Raw genomic sequence first — 23,708 nt, 5'->3', positions numbered from 1 at the left:
ACCTTCCCACGTGTGCTCAGTGGTAAAAACAATACCCACAAATCCCTCCCATTTCTGTACACACATTCTTTTACAACATGAATTTCCACTTTCCCTGATCAAGAGGTGGACTTCATTTCTCTATACTTTGAATCTGGGCTTGGCCATGTGACTTGCTTTGACTTGCATTGCTCATAATATGTTTGGTTTTTTTTTTAATTTCTCTTTAGTAGACTTTATTTTTTAGGGAAGTTTTAATTTTACAGCAAAATTGAAGTAAAAGTAAAGAAAGTTTTTATATAACCTCTATCTCCAAATATGCACAGCCCCCCACTACATATAGCCTCTTCCACTAAGGTTATTTTTTTTTTAATTTTTTTTTTTTTTACATTTATTTATTTTTGAGAGACAGAGTGAGACAAAGTGAGGGCAGGGGAGGGGCAGAGAGAGAGGGAGACCCAGGATCAGAAGCAGGCTCCAGGCTCTGAGCTGTCAGCACAGAGCCCAACGCGGGGCTCCAACCCACAGACCGTGAGATCATGACCTGAGCCGAAGTCGGACGCTCAACCAACTGAGCTACCCAGGCGCCCCAAGGTTATTTTTTTAATGGAAATAAATAAATGTAGCAAAATAGGGGATAAATAAGCAAATTATGGTACAATTACATCGTGGGATATCGTGCCAATTAAAAATGACAATGCAGGGGCACCTAGGTAGCTCAGTTAAGCATCTAACCCTTGACTTTGGCTGAAGTCATGATCTCATGGTTCGTGAGTTCAAGCCCCATGTTGCACTCTGCGTTAACAGTGCGGAGCCTGCCTGGGATTCTCTCTCTCCCTCTGTCTCTGCCCCTCTCCTGCTTGCATGCACACATGTTCTCTCTCTAACTCTCTCAAAATAAATATAATAAACAAAAACAAAAAAATGACAATATAGAGCTCTATTGAGTTGTGTGATGTTTACAACATATTGGAAAATTCAGGTCACTGGAGGGTGATACCATTTCTCTAAACATGTTACCTATTTCATTAGATCTTGGATGTTATCAGATGCAAGATGGGCCATTAATATACTCATCATTAAGAAGAAAGATACTGCCAATTAAATCATGACATGCTGCTTTTTAAACATCGATTCTAAGACATATCCTGATTTCAGAAATTCCAAAATGTGGGGAAACATGTGATTTATATGAAAAATGTGATTTACATGAAAATGTACAATATATACATAAGATGACCCCTGGGTGGTAAGCTTATCAATGATTTCATTTTTGTTTTTTATTATCTGTATGGCTTTACTTTGAAGAAATGGGAACTTGGCTAATAAAACCATTTTAAAGGAAAACTAATCAATCCCTTCTCTTTGGGAAGTTTTCATCCTCTGCTTCCTGCCATCCAGCAGTGTGCTTTTGGCCCATGGAGCATATCTGGATCCTTGACGGTGCTAACCATGTCATCTTCAGCTCTCTTGAAAAACCAGTTTCCCAGTCAACACAGTGAGCAACTGTGAAGTGAGGCAGGGTAATGAGTTCCAGGCCAAAGCTGCAGCAAAGAGCCTCCCCTCTTTATCGACAGAGAGTCGGCCATAAGCTCCATGAAGATGGCCCTTGTCTGTTTCTATCAATATTCTGTCCCTAGCACCTGGCAGTCAGAAAAGGATGCACTAATAGCAGTGACTGAATGAATAAACAATAAATCAAGTATTTAATAGTGAGGCTGAACCAGCCAGCAAAGCCAAACATGGAAGAGGGAACTGAGTTGCAGATGCAAGGCAAGAATCAAACAGGGTATCATGGAGATGGGAGCAAATACTTTCTGAGTTTTATGACATGTCCAGGGTTGAGGATAAAGCAGATCAAGTCTTGCATCCTGGAATGAGATTCGGGATGAGATTCAGGATGAAAATGGATGGGGCTGGGGAAGGGGCTTGCTGCCCTCTGCCTGTGGCTTCCATCTCTAGTTCTAAGGCTATTACTAGAGTTTTATTGTTTTCCAGCAAAGGGAAGGGAGGACATGGAAAATCTGGGGCAAGTGCCTTTGTCTCTAAGGCCACCAGTCAATTGCATTAATCATGTCCATTTACATCCCACTGGTCAGACCCAGCCACTGAGCTGGGAATGTATTCTGTGGTTGGAAACCATGCTCCCAGTTAATAATGGAGGTGGGGAAATACCATTTATTTTTAGAAAGGAGGAAATAATGGATATTAAGCAACAGTCAGCAATCTCTACCATTCCTGTTTGTGAGTTCTCAGGCTTTGTGATAAGAATGGGAGATATCCACAGGCGCCTGAGTGGCTCTGTTGGTTAAGCATCCCACTTCGGCTCAGGTCATGATCTCATAGTCTGTGAGTACAAGCCCCATGTCAGGCTCTGTGCTGACAGCTCAGAGCCTGGAACCTGTTGGATTCTGTGTCTCCCTCTCTCTGCCCCTCCTCTACTTGCACTCTGTCTCTCTCTGAAAAATAAATATTTTTTTAAATTAAAAAAAAAAGAAGGGAGACATCCACGGGGACAACCTTGACTCTGAGGCTACTGCCTACAACTCAACACCCAGAAAAAGAAGGATTTTTCTTCACTTGTCAAGGGAAGGAGTGGAATCATTGCTCTGTAGCCATAATGTTCCAGAATTCTTTCATGATTCTGTAATATATTATTACAGAAACGTCTACTTTGTTACTTTCATTGTGAAAGTATTTGACACGGTAATGGCCATGGGTGACCCTGAAAAAATAACTCATCTTCACAATTACCCATCTCACAGCACAGACTCAATGACTCATCCCCATGTTCTAGAAAGCTGACAGCAGAGAGGACACCCAACACCACCACACAGAGCTTCCTTCCTCCCACCTCACCAGCCCAACCAAGCTGTGCCTGGAGAAGCTCCCGACTTCTTTGGCCATGAGCCAAAGTCATAAGACTCTGAGCAACAAAGAGTAATCTGAGACTTAGTGGCTCCCAAAGGAGCTTTTCTCTGTCCAACAGTCAACATGGGTCTTATTATGCTACCCATTCAGGGAAATTCCTGGAAGGCAGCTCTGAGGAAACTGAACTAATTATTGTGTCATTCACAAAGGGAGATTTATTCCTTTCTAAGTGAAGGCTTGTGTTGGCTACCCCATTTTTTCTAGGTCTTACCCTTTTCCAATGTTCTTTCAGTTTGCTCATTACACTGGGAAACAATGTCTACATCCAGCACCTTTTTCCTTCTGATTTCATCTACCAAGGAGAGCTGCATACCTTTACTGTCACCAGAGAGCAGCCACTTGGGTTGGCCATGTCAGGGGAGGCTGTTGAACTCCTGGTTGGCTTGAAGCATAAACATTACAAATGTCAAATTCTTAGACTTGGGGCAGTGGGGAGGTTGGAGCAGGGAGGCTTTGTTGATATTGTTTGTCAGCATCCAACTTGGGATGGAATGACCATGCTGGATGGCAATATGGCCATACCCTACCCTCTTCTCCATTGCCCCCAGGGTCTCAGCTTCTAAAACAACAGGTTTGCCAAGGAATTGCCTCCAGAATAAAAACAGTTCAAACTTTTTTTTTTAACCTTGGGGCACCTAGGTGGCTCAGTCGGTTAAGCGGCCGACTTCGGCTCAAGTCATGATCTCACAGTTTCGTGAGTTCGAGTCCCATGTAGGGCTCTGTGCTGACAGCTCAGAGCCTGGAGCCTGCTTCGGATTCTGTGTCTCCCTCTCTCTCTGCCCCTCTTCTGCTCATGCTCTGTCTCTCTCTCAAAAATAAATAAACATTTTTTTTAAAAAACTAACCTTAATAGAGCCCTTACTATGTGTTAAACACTATTCTGAGAATTGTACATCTATTGTCTTGTTTGATGCTCAAAATAACCCAAAGAGGCAGGCACTATTATCACCCCATTTTATAGGTAGAGAAACTGAGCTCTGTTCTAAGCATTTTACATGTATCAAGCCCAGACGGATCTGCACAGCCATGAACTTGAGGCTAGTGAACCAAGGAGGCAGGTGCCATGCATCACGTGCCATCCACCACGCACTCTGGTTACAGTAGTCCCCCCTCATCCGTGGTTTCAGTCACCCATGGTTGACCACAGTCCAGAAGCAGATGATCTTCTTTCCGACCTGTTGTCAGAAGGTCGGCAGTAGACTAACATTATGTCACATGCCTGTATATCCCCCTCACTTCATCTCATCATGCAGGCATTCTGTCATCTCACATCATCACAAGAAGAGGGGTGAGTACAGTACAACAAGGTATTTTGAGAGAGAGACCGCATTCACTTAACTTTATTGACAGCATATTGTTATAATTACTCTGTTTTAATAATAGTTATTGTTGTTAATCTCTCACTGTGCTTAATTTATAAACTTTACCATATTTATGTACAAGAAAAAACCTAGTATATATGGAACTTGGTATTATCCATGGTTTCAGGCATCCACTGGGGGTCCTGGAATGTATCCCGCACAGATAAGGGTAGGGACGCCACCGGACTTCTAGTCCCAGAAACAGCAGGGGCCACATCTGGCAGTGGCAAGATGGCAGCCATGGGTCCTCAGGGCAAGAGCAACTTCTCTACCTGATCAGTCTGTGGAGTAATTTGGGGTGTGGTTCTTAGCTAAGAGGCTTCCAGACTGCTTCCTTGCCCTCTTGGAGAATCCATAAGCTGTTGATATTGTCTAGCAATCTATTTCCAGCTAGAGTTGTATTCTGTTGTGGCTGAGATCACTGGCTGATGTAAAATGTGAAGTGCTTGGTGTGCCACACGTCAGTTTTCTCTTCTCTGCATATCTGTGCTGTGCATTCAGCCTTTAAATGTTTATGTACCTTATTAAGAATCACACGGGGCGCCTGGGTGGCTCAGTCAGTTAAGCATCCGACTCTTGGTTTTGGCTCAGGTCACCTTCTCACGGTTCATGAGTTCAAGCCCCATGTCAGGATCCTCACTCCACAGTGTGGAGTCTGCTCAGGATCCTCTCTCCCTCACTCTCTCTCTCTCTCTGCCCCTCCCTCACTCATGCTCTCTCTCTCTCTCTCTCAAATAAATAAAAACTTAAAAAAAATAAGTTGACAAAAAAATTCAACATTAAAAAAAAAAAAGAATCACATATTGTGCTATGCCATCACATTAAACTACTGGGAGGTCTTAAGGTGAGTTTTCTTCATAGAGAACAAAAGTGCATCATCATGTGATTCTTAAAGCAGAGATTGTTGCTGGAAAGCAAACAGCGCTATTCCTTCCTTGATGTCTCAAGGATAAAGAGGGGTGAATGAAGACTTTTGGCTTTTCAACAGACTGTAAGTTCAGACTCTTCTGGGTATCGATTCCCACCTTGTTTACTTTACTCATGAGACACACTCAGGATGATGAAACATCCTGTTTCCAACTGCCCAACTCCCCCACCTTGGGATGGGGCTCGTGAGAGAAACTAATGCCTTTGGCAGTGAGTGTATCCCCAGTTTTCTTAACTCTCTTTTTTTTTAATTAAGTTTTCACTTTATTTTTATTTTTGTTAATGTTTATTTATTTTTGAAAGCAAGAGAGTGAGAGTGGGGGAGGGGCAGACAGAGAGGAGGGCAGAGGATCTGAAGCGGCCTCTGCACTCACAGCAGAGAGCACAAGGCAGGGCTCGAATCACGAATCTTAAGATCATGACCCAAGCCTATCTGACTGAGCCACCCAGGCACCCCCTTAATTCTTTTTTCAAGCCCAGAGTTGACTGTGGTTTTTTTCCAGTTTTATTGAGGTATGACTGACAAAAATTGTATGTATTTGAGGTATACATGTGATGTTTTGATATATGTATACACTGTGAAACAATTACCACAATTAAGCTAATTAACATATCCATCACCTCACACAGTGTGTGTGTGTGTGTGTGAACACTTGAGATCTACTCTCTTAGCAAATTGCAAGTACAGAATACTGTATTATTTATATAGTCACCATGCCATACATTAGGTCTCCAAAACATATTCCTCCTGTACCTAAAAGACCAGGTTTGTCTGCCTGCTTTCCCCACCCCCAGCCCCTGGCAACCACCACTTTAATTTAATTTAATTTTTTAATGTTTTATTTATTTTTGAGAGAGAGAACGGGCAGGGGAGGGGCAGAGAGAGAAGGGAACGGAAGATTCAAAGCAGGCTCTGTGTGGACAGCAGCAAGCCAGACGCAGGGCTCAAACTCACGAACTGTGAGATCATGACCTGAGCCGAAGTCAGATGCTCAAACCAACTGAGTCACCCAGGCACCCCAGGAGTCTGACATTTTTAGATTCCACATATATATCAGATCTTCTGGTATTTGTGGAAATAACTGTTTTTAAAAGAATAACTCCACAAAGCCTTGTATTATTCTTTTATTGTTGGGGTAATTTATTCATGTCTGTTATAAGTATATTTTGAGCCTGACATTTACAGAAGTCACGAACTCGCCCAATGGGTCACTGTTAATTCCATGGTTTTCACTACCTTGTTCTGTTTGCACGTCGATCAGAGGATGAATGGCTCTGCGCACGTATATGAATCAAGTTCAAGGATAAATGCTCTGTCAGGGACCAGTTCAAAGCCTTCTGTGCCTTGTGAGTGATTGCTGAGGGCCAGCTAATCACTGCCTCTCAGGGCAGCACACCCAGCTACTGAGTTCCTGGTAAATTGCTTTAAAAAATATACATATGTTAAAATGACAACTCTGAGTGGTATAAATAAATTAACTGCTTCATAATTTTTTTAAAAACTGTGGGAAAATGCCAGGGTTAACAATGCATTCACATAATGCCTTTTAAAGTTATGACATACTCTAGGCTTACTTTAACATTTTACTGCATACACAGTTTTAATTTGCCATGCATAACATTCATCCTTGCCTTTAAAAACAAACAAACAAACAGACAGACAGACAAACAAACAAAAACCCTTCTGTGTGGTATGGATTCTACCTGAAAAATTCAAATCACAGTCTTAGGAATTGTTTTAAGGAGAAGTGGGATGCCAGGAAGTAAATCAACGGTGTTCCCACTGGGTCGTTTGTATCAGGGAATGTGCAGACATGGGTCGAGTGTGGGTTTATGTGTCTGTATATTCTTTCAAGTATTTAACCTAAACTTTCAGAACTGTATTTGAAAGTGTGTCGCAAATATTATAAGGTCAAGAACTACTACAGAAGGCAAGTAGTGAGCCCTCTGGTGTGAGAAAAGGGAACTTAGGTCCTGGATCCCAGCCTTCAGATTAAGTATGATAGTGGATACAAGTTGGGATGGTAAGAGCATATTCTAGAGCAAACACGGATAGAATGGGGAGATGAGTAAAGAATGAGACTATGAGCAGTAAGAAACTCAGTTGAAGATGTCACTTATAAGAAGAGGGATAAGGAGGATCTATTTATGTATGTGGACCAGAAAGTCCCTAGGGCTAGAGACGGCTGTATGGTCAGTGGCAAAGATACCCAAAGTTGGAACTGCAGACAGACAGGAAGCAGGGATGGGCATCATGGGAATGAAGATACAGAGATGGTACACAAGGAAAGAATTCCCCAGCTGCCTCTTCTTAGTCTCCCCCAGCTTTGAACTTGAACACTCAAATGAGTCTTCTTGGGGGAAGCCTCTCACAAACTGACTACTGCTCAATCTGTTTTATCTAGAAGGGGACATAAAGAACAAAATTTTTCTGACACTTCAAGGAATATCCTGGTGAAGAAGGAAAGTACATTCGAGAGCCCAGAAATCAGCAAGCATACCCATCAGTAAGGCAAAGAGAGTCCTGAGAGGAAAACAGCCAGGTCACCCAGGGGGTTAGCAGGGACCTATCACTGAAGACAGGCCGCAGGTGGAGTTCATTGAATCCTGGGGCAAGCCTGAGTCTTAATCAGAACTGGTCCTGAGCACCCATTTTCATGTCCAGCCCAAATGAAAGCCCATAGGATGTGCCTATGTGGACACGGGGGCCAGTAAAGATCCGTGGACTGCCCACAGTGGCTGTAACTGCCATGGCTCCTGAAAGACACTGGATTGCCACCCAGGGGCAGCAGAAAGTGGTCAAACTTGGTGGAGTGCTTGCTTACATACAAGGCACTGTGAAAGACTGTTGACTGTTGTCATCTTTTAGTCCTCACCACACCTTCATGGGGGTAAATTATAATCCTTGTTTGAGTGGCAAGGAAGCCAAAGTTCAAAGTTAGGTATTTTATTCAAGATAACAGAGCGACACCAAAATATGAACCCAGAAACTCCTGCCTCCAAAATTCATGCTGTTTTCAATAAATCTAATGTGTTCCCTGAAAGACCCTCAGATTAGTTTATTTTTCATTCAACAATTCTACATAAAAAAAAAGAAAGGAAGAAAGAAAGAAAGGAAGGAGGGAAGAAAAGAAGAAAGAAAGAAAGAAAGAAGAAAGAAAGAAAGAGAAAGAAAGAAAGAAAGAAAGAAAAGAAAACCTAGAAAATCTCCGGATGTTTGAAAATTAGGCAACACATTTCTAAATAACAATTAAAGTAGAAAATATTTTTTAACTGAATGATAATAAAAAGAGACACATGAAAACTTAAGATCTGCAAAAGCAGCACTGAGAAGAAGATTTATAGTACTAACTGATGAATAAGAAAAGAAAGTGTGCTGAAAATCAGTGATTTGTCTTAAGCTTCTATCTTAAGAAGCTGAATAAAGTGGGGCGCTGGGTGGCCCAGTTGGTTAAGCATCCAACTTTGGCTCAGGTCATGATCTCATGGTTCATGAGTTTGCGTCAAGCTCTGTGCTGTCAGTATGGAGCCTGCTTGTTATTCACTCACTCCTTCTCTCTCTCTGCCTCTCCCCTGCTCTCTCTTTCACTTTCTCTCTTTCAAAAATAAATATGTAAACATTAAAAAGAAAGAAGCTGAATAAAGAAGCCCAAGGAAATTAGAAAGAACTTTTATATCCCTAATAATAAAGAGAAGAGTGAAAAACAATTAAATAGAAAGAGAAAACAAAGCTAAAGGTCAGTTCTTTGGAAGAGTAATAAAAGTGATAAATCCTCAAGCACAACTAATCAGGAAAGAAAGGGACAACAAATTGCCAGTATCGGAAACAAATATATGTTTTAATTGCCTATTATATAGGTAAGACACTGAGGAGGAGGAGGAGGAGGAGGAGGAGGAGGAGAAAGAGGAGAAAAATGTATTTGTTTTGAAGCCATCCATAAAAATCGTAATTCAGATTCTATTATATTCAATTTAAACTCACATGCATTTATTAGAGAAGAACATAAAGCATGTCTTTATAGGCCTAGAAAGAAAGCACCTATTTTGGAGTCAGACAGAGCTGAGCTGAAATCCAGCCTCCACCTTGAACTAAATGTATGACTTTAGGCATATTATATAATCTCTCTGAACTTCCACTTCCAGTCTACCAAATGGAAGATGATAATACCAACCTCATAAGGCTGTTGGAAGAGTGGGAGGTAAAACACATGGGTGGCTTCTATCCTACAGAATTCTTTCCCCAACATGATCCATAACCATGGCATTTATACTTTAACTATGTGTAGAAAGGATACAAAATAAGATCCTGGGACAAGGTCATTCATTCAGAAATGTATCATTTCCAGGAAGTGTCGGTATTTACCTTCCCTTAATTACCTGTATCAATAAGAAAGCTTTAGGGTGGTCATCTTCAAAACAAAGGCCATTACCAGGGCACCTGGGTGGCTCAGTCGGTTAAGCAGCCAACTTCGGCTCAGATCATGATCTCACAGTTCGTGAGTTCAAGCCCCACGTTGGGCTCTGTGCTGACAGCTCAGAGCCTGGAGCCCGCTTCGGATTCTGTGTCTCCCTCTCTCTCTCTCTGTCCCTCCCCCACTCATGCTCTGTCCTCTCTCTCTCTCTCTCTCTCTCAAAAATAAATGAACATTTAAAAAAAGGCTGCTACCAACATATAAACAACATAAAAGCACATATGAAAATTAAATGAAATAATTTAACATAAAATTTTCGTTTTAATTTCATACCATAATTTTTTCATCAGTATTAGAAAGTCAACGTAAAAACTATTCCAATAACATAAGTTATTTTTAAACGTTGGGGGGAAGGCTCCCAGCTCTAGTGTTGGCATCATGACAGAAGATCCCCCCCAAGTCCTCAGCTTCCCAGCAGTAGCGTGTCTCCTGAGTTACCCATGCTGATGCAGACCACAAGACTCAAAGATCTGAAACCACCATGCTGACTGGCTCATATCTTAGATCTGCAAGATGAATGCTCAGGATATTTCACACATTGAAGAAACCTGATAGGCCTATGACAAGAGAGAGGGAAAAAAACAAAAACAAAAACAAAAACAGGAGATCAAGAGGCAGTACAGTATATCTATGGTTCAATTCCCCAGTGCACATAGCCTCTTCATTAGCAACAAAAGAATACATGAACCACTCGACATCCAAACAATTTCCTCTCCTGCGGTGACAGCACAGAGAAAGGTCAAATCCAGGAGTGAACAACTTAAAGCGTGGCCCAATCTGGTTTCATGTCACTTGTAAAGCCAGAGAAATAAATACTGAGAAGATATGTTTGATGACAATGCGTGGAGATGAAAACAAATGTCTGGCTCTAACATGTCACAAGTACGTGCTATGAATGTCAGCTGATGACCAGAAACAACGGAGGCAGCAGCCTGAGATGAGGGCTCTCCAATATTTTCTGCTGATTTGCTTTCTTCTCTCCAGAAGCTTCCTGAGAGAGGATTGAGCCACAGGGTCAGAGATAGAGAGAGGGTAAAGACTCTCTGGAGGAAGGCTGGTGGCCACCAGGAGGAAGACCGCACGCCGTTTGCACAGAACAAATCCTAGATACGAATCTAGCCAGTGAGGGCCTCTCAGTTTCATGAAAATGAGATAACAAATCAATAGGGTCCAGTGGGAGTGGCTGGTCTATGGACAAGAGTGGATAGTGAAGATTGTGGTCCATTAAATTGTAGCTGAACCTGATTTTGTTAAATGTGAGTCAAGAAAGAGAGAAATCTTTAGAGGCAGCAACCAGCACCCTGGGCTCCTGGGATGGGCCATCTCAGGCTTGTCTCTAGCCAACTATCATGACCAGCTGGACACAGTGGCTCCAATCCTCGCCAATATGGTAACCTGGAATCCGGGGGGGGGGGGGGGGGGGGGGAGGAGGGAAGTGTCCTTTTCCTTAAGGAGATACTGCTATGGAAAAGAAATCCTTCTAAGACCTGAGAAGGTGGCTAAGATTCTGAAGGCACCTTTGCTTTATACTAAATGAGGAGAACAGGAATACGTTCCTTAACTAGTTTTTAATTTGGGGAAACTCAATTTTGGAAAAGAAGCAGCAATTATGCTGTTAAGATGCTCTCTCTCCATAAATATGAAAATATTCATATCCAGTGTTCCAATAAAATGGACACACTTTGGATATGTTGGACAACATGTTGATGGATAGAGACAGAGTATATTTTGAAGTAACTTACAGGGAGTAGTGCACCCTTTAGGTTCTTAAAAAATATGCCACAAGGGGGCACTAACCAGGAAAACACACTGACATTTTTCCAGTAATCCAAAAAAGTACTGTTAACCTAAAAGTACTTGATTCCACTGGTTAAAACATGAAGAAATCCTGTAGAATCCTGAAGAAAACGTGAAGAAATCCTGTACATATTTCATCAGGACTGTGAGTGTGTGCATGCAGAAAAAAGGAAAAGGACGTGAAGGGGATACAGCCAAAGGTTAATAGTATTCGTCCCCAGGTGGGATTTATAAAGGGGTAACAGCAGAATCCACAGGAAGTCTGATCTATATAAATGTATTCACACTTCTGTTTGCCTATTAAACAATCACACCAAAACAGCTGGACAAAAGTTGGTTAAATTGGAAGGTACGTCTGACATGGAGTGATTTCAACTTCAGGATATGTCGATATGCATGATATTCACTGTAGGCTCCCGTGGGGACAAGCAGCTTTCTTGAAAAGCCACAGAACTCTTACCATACAAGGGGCCCCGAGGAGCTGGTAATTTAAAGAATCATGCTGAATATATTACAGCCTCATGGTTGGAGAAAAGGACCAGTGACTTCAAATATGACCCCCAAGTTTAAGGTCACATGAGCTGATGCTCAGCATGACAGGTGTTGGCTTACAAATCACTTCCTTTGATGTTGGCCACTTTGATGTGGGCCAAGTCCAGATGGAAGGTAGCCTTTTGCATCTTCCCAGGTAGAGAACAAGTGAGCTCAACTGGAGTCTGCAGTAGGCATGAATGAGGCTGACTGATGGCCATTAATACAAGAAAGGGGAATAATTAAAATGAGGGGGGAGGGGAGAAGGATGTTGAGGATAGTTGAGGATGAGACCCAGGCCCATTCCCCAATCTTCTCCTAGGTCTTTAGCGTCCCATTTTCCCGACACAACACATCTTTGAGTAACTTAGACGGGTCAGATGTCTGCAATGTTTCTTTTACAGTTGTTCTTGTCCCTTTGTTCTGATTGTTTTCCCATCTGACTGTGGTGGAAAGCGTGTGTTCTTCCCAGAGAGCAGTTTCCAGAGAGCAGCCAGCTGACTGAGGGGGAATTCAGGTCATTTTGAGACAAAAGCCCTCAGTGAATGTTCTTGGAATCTGTCCTTCTGCCTTTCTGCTAGGGTTGGTGGGAGAAGGTGGTGACAGAAGGAGACAGGAAAAGGGTTCCCAGATTCCAACCTCTGTGTTCTCTGAGAATTTTTTACTCTCTGCATCAGTCTTATTGTAAGCCGTCACTTATGGGAAAATCCCCAAAGATGCTTCTGGAAGGAGTCCCTGCTTAGAAATGAGTGAGGGTCCCAGTTTAGATAGCAAAGTTGCTGATGACTTTAAAAATATATACCTATCTGTAATTGTAAACTTTTCCCTAATAAACACATATTACTGGTAAAAAAAAAAAAATTAAGATTTTTGCATTTTCTAATTTATGAAAGATAAAGTTTGGTAGACTTCCATGTGGCAACTTACCAAGAGTCAGGCATCTATGCTGAGATCCAACTAAAGAAACTTCACATGCAAAATATTGCCATGTCACAAAGGTTGTACAAAATCTTTGCATTTGACAAAACGTGCTTTTGTTCCCCTGCAAGTCAGCAGGTTTGCACCCCTGTGTCAGGCCTCTCATGTGGGAAGCCAGGAAAAGGTCATCATCCTAGATCACCATCAAGGCCCGAGAGGGGCTCCCACTGCCCTCCTGGCTCAGAAGAGGCTGAGGAAAGGGGGAAAAAATGCCTATAGATGGCAAGACAGCCATTTCTTTTTTTCCAGAAGTCAATTACCTGTAATTATTCTCGCAGGTAAATGTAATATTCCTTTTGCTTAGAATCAGTTTCAGATTTTTAATGGAGGCATCCGAACACGAGTCACTGGGAAAGAAAGAAAAAAAGAGTTAAATGACAAGGTCTTACAACCATTTCCTGAGTCTCTCGGTTTCTTCTAGGTAGCAAGCCCTGGGCAAGCCCCTGGGAAAAGTGAAAGCAGAAGTTGCTTTTAAGAGCTCACAGGCCAGCAGGGGAGTGGTGATGAAATTGAGAGGTTGTTGCGATGGGCCGAATGCTGAGCCCATCATTTCCTGAGCCAACCTGTTCTCAATGCATTCTTGTGACTGTGGCTTTTTCCCTGGACTGATTCCTAAGATAACCCTGAGAATATACACGCACAACGTAGTAACATATACCTGGAAATATTTCTGATGTCCTGCATCACCCAGGCCTGTAGCGTATGAACCTTCTCTGGATGCAAATTAAAGACTTCCACACGTGCAAAAGTGCTAAGGTAAGAAGAGGCAGAGAACATTGTTAACCCCAAACGGAATCGTTCAGCCAACCACAGGCCTCGTCAAAAACCAGCAGGCAGGGAACCACTGGACCGAGCCTGCGTTGTGGGATTGACCCATGATTTGCACTAGAAACGGCCATTCTCATTCATCGTGACCCTCGCTGAACAGGATTCTCAAAATAAGATTCTTCACCAGGACATTGATGATGATTCTTCAAGCACTTGCTCTTCAAAGAGGAGCCTCCCACCAACATCCTAAGCATCGTCTGGGACCTAGTTAGACCTAGAGAATCTCAGCCCACCAGCACCTGCTGAATCAGAATCTGCAGCCAAACAGTCCCCAGACGACCCACACTCAGTGAGGCTCGAGATGCACTCCTCTGAGAGCCCCGGATGCCCTGCTCTGACCCCAGTCCTAAACTCTTCTCCACTGGTCTCGGACAGCTGCCACTCTTGCGGCAAGAACTTGGACCCCGAATATCAGATTATGAAATCCCGGAATGTTGACGCTCTCACCCAAAAGCCTACAAGCTTGGGGTCAGAGGAAGACGATGGGGCGTCTGGGTGGCTCAGTCGGTTAAGTGTTCAACTCTTGATTTCGGCTCAGGTCATGATCTCATGGTTCGTGAGTTCAAGCCCTATGTCGGGCTCCATTGACAGTACTGGGCATCCTTGGGATTCCTTCTCTCTCCCTGTCTCTCTGCCCCTCCCCGGCTCGTGCACGTGCACGTGCTCTCCTTCTTTCAAAATAAATGAACTTAAAAAAAAAAGAACTCTAAAAAAAAAAAGAAGAAGACAAAAAGACAGATGCTTCTTTGCAGAAGTCAATATCAAAACTGGAGAGAAGGAAAATTAATTTGGGGTACCCAGAGTGCCAGGAGCACATCAATAGCCGCCCCTCCTCTCAATCCAGCCTTATCCAGAGGAAGAGTGGCAAACAAAGGCTGGAAAAGTAACCATGTGGTAAAAACTGTATAGAAAGAGGTCAGAGAGGGAAGGCATTGGTGTGGCCCAGTTCAGCGCTGCAGATTAAATGAGAGAGTAATAGCTACGACTCACTGAGCCGTCTCTGTGTTGTGAGACACAGAGCTCAGCACTTTCCATACGTTATCTCAGTTCATCTTCAAATCATCAACACCTCTGCAGGTGCATGCCACAGGGGCTCCCAGGGGTCACACAGTAAGACCAGAGCCCCTACTTTTAACACTATCATAATATGGAAGTTAAAAGCCCCTACTTTTGGGGCGCCTGGGTGGCTCAGTCGGTTAAGCATCCAACTTTGGCTCAGGTCACGATCTCGCGGTCCGTGAGTTCGAGCCCCGCGTCGGGCTCTGGGCTGATGGCTCAGAGCCTGGAGCCTGCTTCCGATTCTGTGTCTCCCGCTCTCTCTGACCCTCCCCCGTTCATGCTCTGTCTCTCTCTGTCTCAAAAATAAATAAACGTTAAAAAAAATAAATAAATAAAATAAAAAAATTAAAAAATTAAAAAAAAAAAAAGCCCCTACTTTTAACACTATCATAATATGGAAGTTAAAAGCCCCTACTTTTAACACTATCATAAGTTAGGGGCAATGCCTATAGAGATAGTTAAGGGCCAAGAACCCAGCCCAGTAGTGGTTTGACTGCTCAACTATGATGCCCACTCTTCACAGGGGACAGAGGAGTCAAACCAGGCAGGTCTTCGTGGATGAAGAGGATTAAACAGGTGGGTGCAGGGAGGGGAGCCAGGCATGAGGGAACCCCATGAACAAAGGTGGGAAATGGGAGAGCTCAGAACACTGCACCAGGCCTCAAAAAGCCAAGAGGAGGGACTGGACACAGTGCAAGGGCCATTAGGACATTTAGAGGATTTTATGAAAAGGAGACACCAGACAAAAACACTGACTTAGACAAATCTCTCCGTAGAAAACAAACATTTTACCTTTTCAGCCCAAATCTTCTGTACTGACTTAACCATGAAAAGCATATTCTTCTAGGGATGAAATATTTACGAGGAGGCTGTGCTAACACTTGCAAATAGGATGCAAAGAAACGAGTACCTTCTTTCATCAAAGGTGTTATGGACGGACCCATTGAGCAACACATGGACCACACCACAGGCATCTTCTGCAAACTTAAAAGGAAAAAGACAAGAAGCTGGCCATTCCTCAGCACGCAAATTTCACTGCCACACTCCAGCAGCTCCTTCCAAAATAACTCTCGGCTTTAGCTGGTGAAGGAGGGAGTAGCCTGTGTGTGTCTAGCTCAGTAATGCCAGGTGGATGTAATTTTCATCCCAAGCCATTGGCAGGATTCTGCTTCAGATGAGAATTCTGGAAGCAGATGCTCCCATCTGTGTTTGAACAATGAAGGTCAACATCATTGTCGACAGTGTCGTTAAATTGATGGCTCAGAAGTTGGAAGTCCAGGGAGTAAGAGAAATATTGCTGGAGGAGGAAGACAAAAGTGCTTTCTTGGTGCCATGCACTGTAGACGCTGCACATTTCCCTTAGGGAGAGCAGCGTGGACAATTCAGGGGCAAAGGAAAAGGGGACACAAAAAAAGGGGAAACTGAGGAGAGAAGGTGTCACAGGCCTGCACAGGTGCAAAGGGAAAGAGAGAATGAATGAACGAATATATCATTGAGCAGGGAGTTATTTCTTCATGCAATAAACGTTCAGCTGGAATCTTTGCCAGGTGCTGAAAAAACAAAACGAATGAAGCAAAACAATCTACGTGTTCTCTCCAAGAAGCACCCCCCACGCCCCTGGGACCAGCTCAGGTCCACTCCTGTATGATACTGTGCCAATGAGCTCATTGCGGGTTCAGTCGCCAGTAATGAGCACTCTTTGAGAGCTGTGACCTTGGCTGTCCTGCCTGTCACCACAGCCCTGGAGTCTTAGAGCTAGTGCATGGCACGGAATGGGTGCCCAGAGAAAATCTGTGGAGGGAAAGGAGGGAAGGAGGAAGGGAGGGAAATGGAAGCAGGAAGTCCAAATACTCAGCGATGGAGATTAGGAAAGGAACAGAAAAAGCATCCCAGAGGCCAACAAAAGCTAAGTCCAGCAGGACACATAGGATCTCACCTGGTAAAGGCTGAGGCAGCTGCAAACAGAAAGGCCAAGGGGTCTGAGAAAAGAGTAGTTTGGTGAAACCCTCAGTGGATGTGCAATTTGGGTCGAAAAGTGAGTTCAGGGCACCATGAATGCTTGGCCAAGGAACCTGGCCTTTATTCTGCAGGTGAGAAAACACCACTGAACAATCTGAAACCAAATTATTAGAATCCAGTGCAGCTTCCGTTTTTCTACTCGGACAAAGTAGAAAGAGGCCCATTAGTACCAATCAAAGTGCTAAGTCAACAGAGTCCTTCTGGGGTGCCAAAAACTCGAGTCCCCATGAAATAAGCATTGGGTTAATTTGCCCCAAGGTCACATCACTTGGAAGCAAGGAAGCAGAGTGGGGATTCAAACCCCAAGCAGCTCTCTCTTGTCAGAAAAAGAAACGATCTTGGGGCACCTGGGTGGCTCAGTTGGTTAAGCATCTGACTTGAGTTCAGGTCATGATCTGGCAGTTCGTGGGTTCAAGCTCCGCATCCGGCTCTGTGCTGACAGCTCGGAGCCTGGAGCCTGCTTCGGATTCTGTGTCTCCCTCTCTCTCTGTCCCTCCCCTGATTGTGCTCTGTCTCTCTCAGTCTCTCAAAAATAAAGAAACATTAAAATTTTTAAAAAAGAAAGGATCTTGTCTGATAAAACAAGGTTGTCTATGCACATCTACGAGCGTTTGGCCAACAGAAAGCTGCGGCCCCAGGGGATGGCAGGGCATCTTTGGTCACCTTCACCACTGTGCTCGCTCCTAGCTCCAAGTAGGTGCTTGACACATATGAAATGTGACAGGGGTGCCTGGGTGGCTCAACTGGTTGAGCATCTGACTCTTGATTTCGGCTCAGGTCACGATCCCAGGGTCATGGATCCAGCCCCCTGTTGGGCTCTGCACTGAGTGTGGAGCCTGCTTAGGATTGTCTCTCTCAAGGTGCCTGGTGCCTTGTTCGGTTAAGCAACCAGTTCTTGATTTGAGCTCAGGTCACCATCTCATGGTTTCTGAGTTTGAGCCCTGCATCAGGCTCTCCATTGTAGGCACAGAGCCTGCTTGGCAATCTTTGTCTTCCTTTCTCTCTCTCTCTCTCTCTCTCTGACTCTCTCTTTCTTTCTCAAAAATAAACTTAAAAAAAAAGGATTCTCTCTCTCCCTCGGCCCCTCTCCCACTCACACTCTCCCTCTAAAATAAAAAATTAAAATTAAAAAAATAATAAAAAATAAAAGTTGTTCACAACAGCACTGTCCCAAAACATATCAGAGAAGGAGAAAATAAATAGGAACATTTCTCAGAAACAGCAAGCAAGCAAACATACAATAACAACAAACTCTACAGTGCCTGTGTATAATTATACAGCACTTAGTAGGTACTCAGCAAATATTTGTTAAAGGAATGCATTCTGAGTTAGCGAAGAAAGTGGCATTTCGACATAGCAGCAACCCCATGGGACAGGTATTATTCTCATCCCCATTTGGCAAGTGAGGAATCTGAAGGTCAGAACGGTTTAAAGAATCTGTCCAAGTTTAAATGGTCTCCTTACTTCAAATCCCAGACTAGCCCCTCGTCTCCACCATGCCAGAGTTTACCGGAATCTCCTCAAGGGTGTGAGGCTTTCGACTCCACTACTTACTAGCCCAAGTGACCTTGGATGGGTCACCTAACCTCTGAGTCTTAGTGTCTTCACCTGTAACATGGGGATTTGCACCTTCCCACAGCACCTACTGTGAGGATCAAATGAGGAGACACAGGCAGAGCACCTGGGCCAGGACTTGGCATAAATAGGCACTCAACAAATGTGAGTTTCACTTGCCCCAGCTCCTCAGATGTCTACACTCAATTCCAGAGAATTATAAATAGTATAGACTTACTTTCTCCCGTTTTCTCTCCTTCGGTTCTTTCTTTCCTCCTTTCTTTCCCATTTTCCTTAGTTCACTTGCAAAGAAGCAACTTATAAGAAAAATAAGTATGTCCCAAGGCAGCTTGCAGTGAAGTCAGAAATAGATAGCAGTGGGGAAGGGATGAGTCCTTCCTCGCCTGAATTCTGGCTTTGGAGCCAGACAATTTGGGATAAACTCCCAGATCTGCCACTTACTACATACGTTTAGTAGACGGTTTATTTATACCTGCACCTCTGTTTCGTTATCTAGAAAATGAGTATGATACTCATGCCACCCACTTCATAGGATTCTTCTGGGGGGGAAAGCTTTTAACCCACGTGAAGATGCCTGTATCTGGTGCACAGTAAGTGGTCTGTAAATGTTGATTATTCAGACTCTCCCAGGAATCTAAGATAGGTCAATGCCTAGATCAGAGGATTAAACCAAGCTGAAGGTTCCTGGCAGCCAAAGCCCAAAAATGGAAAAGAGCAAGGACTTGTCATCTAGGGCCTATGGGACCTCTATGAATGCCCTAAAATTGTATGTGAAAGTATTCTGATATGTGCTTTGGTACCTTTATTCTCAAGGAAGAATCCTAAACTTTTGTTCCTAAATGAGCCTGTGATCCAAAGAGAATGAACACCAACCACTGACTTGATGACCTCTTCAGTTCTTCGGTCGCCAAAATGCTAAAATTTCCCTTTTGGTACTTACCCTTTTGGACACAGTATTCCAGAATACAGAAACAGAGTTGTTGCTACAGTCTTTCCTCCGGTCTGGACAAGATTGATAGTTCATTTCTAAAAGACATAGTTTATAGAGAATAATTAAAGTAGGAAAGAAAGGGTATAATTAAAGTCCATTCCTCCCAGGCTGTTTGATCACCGTGGAGCCATTTTCCAATGGCATGGCTGCCAAGATGGAAGATGGACAATGGACTCCTCTCGCCCCACTTTGACTAAATGCCCCTGAATCCCTTCCAAGTCCTTACCTTACCCTCCAAATCCCAGACAGGAACACAATGACAAGGTTTGAGTCATCATTCTGGGAAACTGCAGCTGAAGTTCATCTGACAGAGACAAGCCCTAGGCATTATCCCCTTGTCCAGGAAAAACTAGAGCTAACACTGGGCCCGCAGGAGCCACTCTTGCCAAATATCCCTCTGCTTCTTGCCAGCTCCCTTGTTGACAGCTTTCCTCCCCCTCCTGATGCAGTCTCCACATCCCCAGGCTCAGAGAGCCCCCGAGTCCGTCTACACTCACTCTCCCCCATCGAGACAGGCTCAGGAGTTGGTGAGATACAGCAGATACAGCGCACGAGCACATTGTTTCTGAGGTACCTCCCCCAAACGTATCTGCCTTAATGCACCACCGTTTAAAAAAATTTTTTTGAGGTATAATTGACACATAAAATTGTAAGATATTTATAAATTTTTTAACGTTTATTCATTTTTGAGAGACAGAGACAGAGCGTGAGGGGGGGGGGGGTGGAGAGAGAGAGAGAGAGAGAGAGAGAAAATCCGAAGCAGGGTCTAGGCTCTGAGCTGTCAGCACAGAGCTTGACCAAGGCTCAGACTCACAAACCGTGAGATCATGAGCCAAGCTGAAGTGGGACGCTTAACCAGCTGAGCCACCCAGGCGCCCCCTAAAATTATAAGCCATTGAAAGTGTACAATGTGAGGATCCTACATAGAGACATATACATAGAGACATTGTGCAAAGATTCCCCCATGTGGAGTTAATGTAACACATTCATCACCTCCCGCATTTACCTTTGTGTGTGTGAGCTGTGTGTTCGAGAACATTTAACTTCTACTGTCTTAGCAAATTTCAATTAGATAATACAGTGTTAGCAACTCTAGTACATTAGAACCTCAGACCTCATTCACCTCATAACTGGAAGTCTGTGCCCTCTTACCGACCTCTCCCTCATCCCACACCTCCTCCCAGCCCCTGGAAACCACTTTTCTCTCTGTTTCTAGGAGTTTGACGTTTTTCGTTTGTTTGTTTGTTTGTTTGTTTGTTTTTTGATTCCACATATAATTGATATCATGCAGTACTTGTCATGTGTCTGGCTTATTTCACTTTGCACAATGCCCTGAGATTTCTCCGTGTTGTTGCAAATGAGATTTCCTTTTTTTTTTTTTTAATTTTTTTTAACGTTTTATTTATTTTTGAGACAGAGAGAGACAGAGCATGAACGGGGGAGGGGCAGAGAGAGAGGGAGACACAGAATCGGAAGCAGGCTCCAGGCTCTGAGCCATCAGCCCAGAGCCTGACGCGGGGCTCGAACTCACGGACCGCGAGATCGTAACCTGAGCCGAAGTCGGACGCTTAACCGACTGAGCCACCCAGGCGCCCTGAGATTTCCTTTTTTAAAAAAGAGAATGAATAATATTCCCTTGTGTCTGTACGTGTGTATGTGTACATACTTCCTCTGTTTTATCCATTGCACTTGACGACACGCACAGTCATTGAGACTTAGGTCCCGAGGATAAAGAGACGAATCCGATAGAAGCCCTGCTTTCAGAGACCACATGATCTAATACAACCAAATCAATGGGAGAAAGATCAACCTGGGTTGGAGGGGGTATGCAGCACCATTTGGGAAGGCTGGTGCAGCGCTAGGTTTTGCAGGAAGAATAGGAGTCTTCGGCCAGACCAGACAGAAAGGTGCTCTAGGCAGAGAGGACACATGCAAAGGCCCAACAGGTTTAGATTAGCACCACCAGAACAGACGGGTGAGGAGGGAATGATGGATGATAAGGCATAAGAAAGACAGAGCCCAGACCATGCTAAGGAACTTAGACTTTATCCTAGAGGTGAAATTGAGGTTTCAGGTCAAAGACAGAAACCATCCCACTGCGGTGGCCACCTGGAGGCCAGCCCAGAGAGGTAAGGAGTGAGCAGTAAGAATCTTACAACAGTCCCACCAAGAAAGCAGGGTGCGTTCGAGTGCTGGACTCAGGCAGCAGAAATGGCGATAGAAAAGGCAAACACGTTGGTGACTGACTGGATACGGGACAGGAGGGCAGAGTGAGAATGCGGGCAGAATCTGCAGCCGTCTGACTTCCATTCTGAATTATCAAGCAGGCAGGGCAGGTGCATGACGAGAGGCCCTGGAACTTTCTTCTGTCCCAAAAGGCAGGCATGGAGCAGCAGTTTCCTCTGTGGATATGTGTACAGCTGACCCTAGAGAAGCAGCCGTCTTTCTACCTCCTCCCGTGATGAGTTAAATTTTGTCCCCTCAAAAGATATGTTAAAGACTTAACCCCTCAGTACCTGGGAACGTGACCTTGTTTGGAAAAAGGGTCTTTGCTGATATAATCGGTTAAGATGAGGTCATTAGTGTGGGTGGGTCCTAGTCCAATAGGAGTGGTATCTCTTTTTTTTTTTTTAATGTTTATTTGTTTTTGAGATAGAGACAGAGTACGGGGGTGGGGGTGGGGGGCAGAAGCAGAGAGAGAGGGAGACAAAGAATCCGAAGCGGGCTCCAGGCTCTGAGCAATCAGCACAGAGCCCAATGCAGGGCTCAGGCTCGTGAACCATGAGATCATGACCTGAGCCAAAGTCGGCATGCTGATCTGATTGAGTCACCCTGGCGCCCGAGTGGTATCCATTTTAGAAGGGGCAGTACATGCGTGGGGGTGCCTGTGTGGCTCACTTGGTTAAGCATCTGACTTTGGCTCAGGTCATGATCTCATGATTCCTGAGTTGAAGCCCTGCATTAGGCTCTGTGCTGCCAGCTCGGAGCCTGGAGCCTGCTTCGGATTCTGTGTCTCCCTCTCTGCCCCACCCCTAGCCGAGCTGGTGCACGCACACTCTCTCTTTCTCTCTCTCTCTCTCTCTCTCTCTCTTAAGAATAAGCAATAAAAGGGGGGGGGAGGTATGCTTTAAAAACAAAATCACACAAATAAAAAAGGAAACATTTCCATGCACAGACGTAAATAATTACTAAATTATCATTCAAAATTAAATTTGAATCATCTCTCAACAGGGGCAAAAATGTTGATGACAATGGAACGAACACACATGAAGAGTCCCCAATCTAGACGGAGGAAAATCTAACCTCGACTTGAAGCCCAGCAGCCAAATAGGAAAGGGTCGGCAGATTCACTGCCTTTCTGTACAGCAGAAGACAGAATACAAACAGCATTAAAAGAAAAAAAAAAAAAACTGACAAAAATAGGCTTTCCACCAGTACTCCAGAGAAGAGGTGAGATGACACACAGTTAAGACACAAGGGCTCCAGCCAGGAAGCCTGGGTTCGCTCCCAGCCCTGCCACTTACTAACTCAGGGAGTTAGTGCTCAGGGAGCACTTACTAACGGGAAAATCATATAACAGCCCTCAGCCTCAGGCTTCTCATCTGTAAAATAGGATCATCACGGGACCTCCTGGGGCTGTAAGGAAGGACTCACTGAGTGGATACTCACATAGCATGTAGCACAAAGGCTGGGATTTTGTAAGTACCCAATAAGTACTAGCTACTACTATTAATTTATATAGAACTAACAAAAATAGTCAAGATATATGAACAGGCATCCAATAAAAATCATCAAGATATATGAACAGCCAGTTTATAAAAGAAATAGAAATATCTACCATGAAATATATAAACACGATTGGCCTCGCAACCAAAGAAGTGCAAAATAAGCCGACGTATTATTTCTTTATCAAATTGGCAAGAGCATTTTCATAAGTGCGAACATCCAGTGTTGGCAAGGGTATGGGTGAATAAGTAATGTAACAGATTCTGATGAGAGTGTAAATGGTGATCTCCTTTTGAATGACAAATGTATCTGTTTCTACCACAGTGTATTCAGCACTGAAATCTCATTTGTAGAAATGTATCTGTCCAAAGTGCTTCCACAAGCACGCAGCTGTATGTGAGCCCTGGGTGTGTGCCAGTGTGGGTGTGTGTAAGCATGTGAGTGTCTGTTGTGCACAGAAGCAACAGTTGCTAAGCAACAACATCTAAAAACAACCTAAATGTCCATCAATTGGAGATTGGGTTAAATAAATTA

The 23,708-nt window shown here is 43.9% G+C and overlaps 1 protein-coding gene across 1 annotated transcript in view; it reads right to left on the bottom strand.

Moving 5' to 3' along the window:
* Positions 1–9,908: 9,908 nt before the first annotated feature.
* CD38 (CD38 molecule) overlaps positions 9,909–23,708 on the bottom strand; it is a 57,406-nt gene continuing 43,606 nt past the window's right edge. The window contains exons 4-8 of the mRNA XM_060655392.3: positions 19,398–19,483; positions 15,774–15,847; positions 13,635–13,727; positions 13,237–13,323; positions 9,909–10,227 (exon numbers count right to left, since the gene is read on the bottom strand). Coding sequence (XP_060511375.3) covers positions 10,164–10,227; positions 13,237–13,323; positions 13,635–13,727; positions 15,774–15,847; positions 19,398–19,483 — 404 coding nt within the window. The 3' untranslated portion in view covers positions 9,909–10,163. The remainder of the gene's footprint in view (positions 10,228–13,236; positions 13,324–13,634; positions 13,728–15,773; positions 15,848–19,397; positions 19,484–23,708) is intronic.

The sequence above is a fragment of the Panthera onca genome, chromosome B1 (genome assembly GCF_046562875.1).
Source record: "Panthera onca isolate mPanOnc1 chromosome B1, mPanOnc1 haplotype 2, whole genome shotgun sequence".
NCBI classification, from domain to species: Eukaryota; Metazoa; Chordata; class Mammalia; order Carnivora; family Felidae; genus Panthera; species Panthera onca.
Note: the sequence above shows the minus strand (reverse complement) of the source record. Positions and strands in the feature narration are given on the sequence as shown.